The sequence below is a fragment of the Leptonychotes weddellii genome, chromosome 1 (genome assembly GCF_054177405.1).
Source record: "Leptonychotes weddellii isolate Sample4059 chromosome 1, ASM5417740v2, whole genome shotgun sequence".
Lineage (NCBI taxonomy): Eukaryota > Metazoa > Chordata > Mammalia > Carnivora > Phocidae > Leptonychotes > Leptonychotes weddellii.
In genome coordinates, this window is record NC_138369.1 from 180,472,100 (window position 1) to 180,475,806 (window position 3,707).

The 3,707-nt window shown below is 40.5% G+C and overlaps 1 protein-coding gene across 1 annotated transcript; it reads left to right on the plus strand.

Annotated features, from left to right (window-relative positions):
• Positions 1-2,830: 2,830 nt before the first annotated feature.
• Positions 2,831-3,431, plus strand: LOC102750795 (keratin-associated protein 13-1-like). Its single transcript, XM_006750104.3, has one exon. The coding sequence runs from the start codon at positions 2,877-2,879 to the stop codon at positions 3,390-3,392; it is 516 nt and encodes a 171-aa protein (XP_006750167.2). The 5' UTR covers positions 2,831-2,876; the 3' UTR covers positions 3,393-3,431.
• Positions 3,432-3,707: the final 276 nt, after the last annotated feature.

The following is a 3,707-nucleotide window of genomic DNA, read 5'->3' on the forward strand; positions in this document are numbered from 1 at the left end:
GAAGTCCTATATAGTGTTTCCTTTTGTAAAATTGCAATGAAACCTACTCTTACATTGAGGAAAAGTTGTTAATTTAAGCATTTACAGTAAAATTGTATTGTAGTTTTTTTGTTTTTTTTTTTTTAAGATTTTATTTATTTATTTGACAGAGAGAGAGATAGCGAGAGCAGGAACACAAGCAGGGGGAATGGGAGAGGGAGAAGCAGGCTTCTTGCTGAGCAGGGAGCCCGATGTGGGACTCGATCCCAGGACCCTGGGATCATGACCTGAGCTGAAGGCAGATGCTTAACAACTGAGCCACCCAGGCGCCCTGTATTGTAGTTTTATCAGAGTTGCAACTCAATGCCTTAAGCCACAGCACTATACTATCTGAGTACCTGATACCACATAGTTGAATTTTGGTGTATGTTACACCAAATTGGCAGGAAACAGCCATATACTCAAAGAATGTGATAAATCTATCAGACATTTTCCTTTAAAAAAAACCCAAAAACTTGGAGTTAAAGAGGACCAGAGGCAAATAATAAAAGCAATAACTAACCACCACAATGCAATTATTGAAAGTTAGGTTAGAACTCTGGACAGAGACATTTCCATGGAAAGTATATTGAACAGACACCTGGGCACTCTATGTGGGTCCCTGATATCTCAGACAGAAGGTCACTAGCACATGTTCAAGTGTCTTAGATAGAGCAACTTAGGTAAAGACAGAGACAGATTTAACCTAATGAAGTTTCCATGGGAGGGTCCTCTTCAGGGTTCTTTTGTCTGACCTTTTCCAAGGCTCCACTGCACTCTTTCAGGGAGGTCTGGAGGAACCCACTGCTCCAGTTGTGCTGCTGTATCCTGAGATCAGTCATTTGCCCTTGAAGTAGTTCTGGGGCTATAGGTGGATCCAGAAAGCTGCCTGTACTACCTCTAGACCCTGGAATCAACCTGATGAACCTCAGAACTTCAGGGAGTTTTGACTTTAAGAAGAAGGATTAGAGGGCACCTGGGTGGCTCAGTTGGTTAAGCGACTGCCTTCGGCTCAGGTCATGATCCTGGAGTCCCAGGATCGAGTCCCACATCAGGCTCCCTGCTCAGCGGGGGGTCTGCTTCTCCCTCTGCCCTCTTCCCTCTCGTGCTCTCTGTCTCTCATTCTCTCGCAAATAAATAAATAAATAAAATCTTTAAAAAAAAAAGATATTAAAAAAGAAGAAGGATTAGAACCAAAACATTACTCTGCTACCTAATAGATCACTAAAACCGAGGGTCCACAGCCATTTGTAGCTGATTCTCACACAAGTCCACAACCTCTAGGGCCAGGAGACTGGGATGGGGAGATAAAGCAGGGACACCAAGCTGAGATAAGCATAATCCCAGGATTGAAGCACCAACTGAGAAGAAATGACACAAGGTGTTACAGATGTGGCATTACTAATAAATAGCAATGTTGAAAGGAACTTTTCTGTGTCATCAAAAATAATTTAAGTATTTTCTGATTCATAATCTTGGAAGAAAAACTGAAATATATTCTATTCTTTCTACAGAAAATCATGTTGACAAAATCACTGTCATATGTAAAAGTGATCAAAGACTATGCAGCCAATAAATATAGAGGAAATGTTATAGATGTTGGTGATGATTACGATAATATCATATTATTGTCTTGATTTTGTGATATTTATGTTTTTTGTCATCTTATGAGTTTGTATTTATTAATATTGTTTTATTCTAAATTAGCATTCATATTTATATCTACTATTATGTTCATAATGCTGTATTCTTTTTCTTAAAGAAGTGCCCCCAAATTATAAACTTCAAGATTCACATAACCTGGATCCCCTCTAGTAAGAAAGCTGGGACAGAAACATGTATCAAAAGTAGGGAGAAAAATATAGGATCTGCCATGACCTTGGAAATACTCAGAGAACATTCAAAATTTTGAGGGGTTGTGGGAGGATAAACCCCAGGATGTTTTGAGCATATAAATGTATTTCACAAAAGCCATGATTTAAGTTCATTTTTAAAAACTTTTATATGATTGAACTAAGAAGTAGAATATCCACAAGTCGTCCAATGGGGTAGAAGAAAATCTTGACAGACTTGTTCCTCTCTCTACCACTGTCCCTTGTTTCCTCACCTCATCTCAATAGCATCTCCCATTTTAGTTTTCTTCACATGTGCTCATATTGATCTCTTCTTGCTTTAGATTTGATTTCATTTTTCTAAAGACTAAATTTTTACAGCATATTTGTTCAGGATTATGCCCACTTCTAATCATCTCTGTCAATCTTTTTGGCTTACTTTTATAAGAGCCCTCTAGACCGGACATAGTAAGGAATGTTAATAGTAAGTAATAGATGCAAAATTATATTAGAGTGTGAATCAATAGTTTGATGTAGGGGCAATATTTAGAAGATTCCTCATCAAGACCAGATTTCTGCTTCTCAGCCACTGACACAAAAGAGATGAATGCATTGTAATCTCCCCCCTGGGAAGAAAGCATTATTCAGCCAAAGCTGAGCACATGTACATGCACATGTTTTCATGCCCAGAAAAATCAGAGGGACTTCCCTGGCCATGATGGAGTAGGCATTAATTACAAACCGTCATAGCATTTGTAACATAGATTTACCTCATTGACATGGGGCTATAAAAACAAAATGAGTGAACCCATAAATATAAGATGAAGAGAGGTAGTTAACTCCAATTACAAAAAAAGATTACTGAGTTATATGTATGCATATGAAGGACTCCAAATTTTGAAAAGATGACATTGTGAAGTGCCACACCCATTGCTGAGAGTATATAAATGCCTCACTTGAGGAGTAAGATATTCAAACACAGAATCTTCTTGCTGTCACTAAGCTGAACTCAGATCTCCTGCCAACATGTCCTACAGCAGCTGCTCCGGAAACTACTCCTCCCGCTCCTTTGGGGCATACCTGCGCTCCCCAAGCTCCTCCTGTCGCTCTTCCTTCCCCAGCAACCTGGTCTACCACACTGACCTACACTCTCCCAGCACCTGCCAGCTGGGCTCCTCCCTCCCCAGTGGCTATCAGGACAACTTCTGTGAGCCCACCAGCCACCAGACATCCCGTGTGGTGTCCAGCCCCTGCGAGATGTCCTACCACCGCCCGAGGACCTCCACGCTCTCCAATCCTTGCCAGACGACTCGCTCTGGGTCTGTGGGCATTGGGTCCAGCAGCTGCCCTTCCCTGGGCTATGGATCCAGAAGCTGCTACTCACTGGGCTGTGGATCCCAGGGCTCCAGATCCAGGAGTTATGGAGTCTGTGGCTTCCCTTCTCTGGACTATGGATCCAGATTCTGGCATCCAACCTACTTGGCTTCTAGGAGCTGCCAGTCTCCTTGTTACAGGCCAACTTGTGGATCTGGCTTCTTTTGATCAACCATATTAAATTTATAATCTTGTTGTCCAATCTCACCAATGCCTCTACTCATAACCTTTATTATCTCCATCACCTACTGGAAGAATTATCTTCTTATTCTTAGATTATCAAATCCTCACCTTGTCTCTGGCCCCAAATACTGGCTGACAGACTTTATTTAAAAAATTCTGTAATTAATGTACTAACTGAAAATAAAATCTAAAGTCTGCATTGGAGATAAAATTCATGTTATTGGATTTTCTTCCAAAATTGTATGAAAAACCAAATCATTATAACCTAATAAATTTATTGGTTCTGAAACCAGCTGTGTT

Excerpts from the sequence above, each read along its gene's own strand:
- LOC102750795 (XM_006750104.3), top strand. The coding sequence starts at position 2,877 with ATGTCCTACAGCAGCTGCTCCGGAAACTACTCCTCCCGCTCCTTTGGG.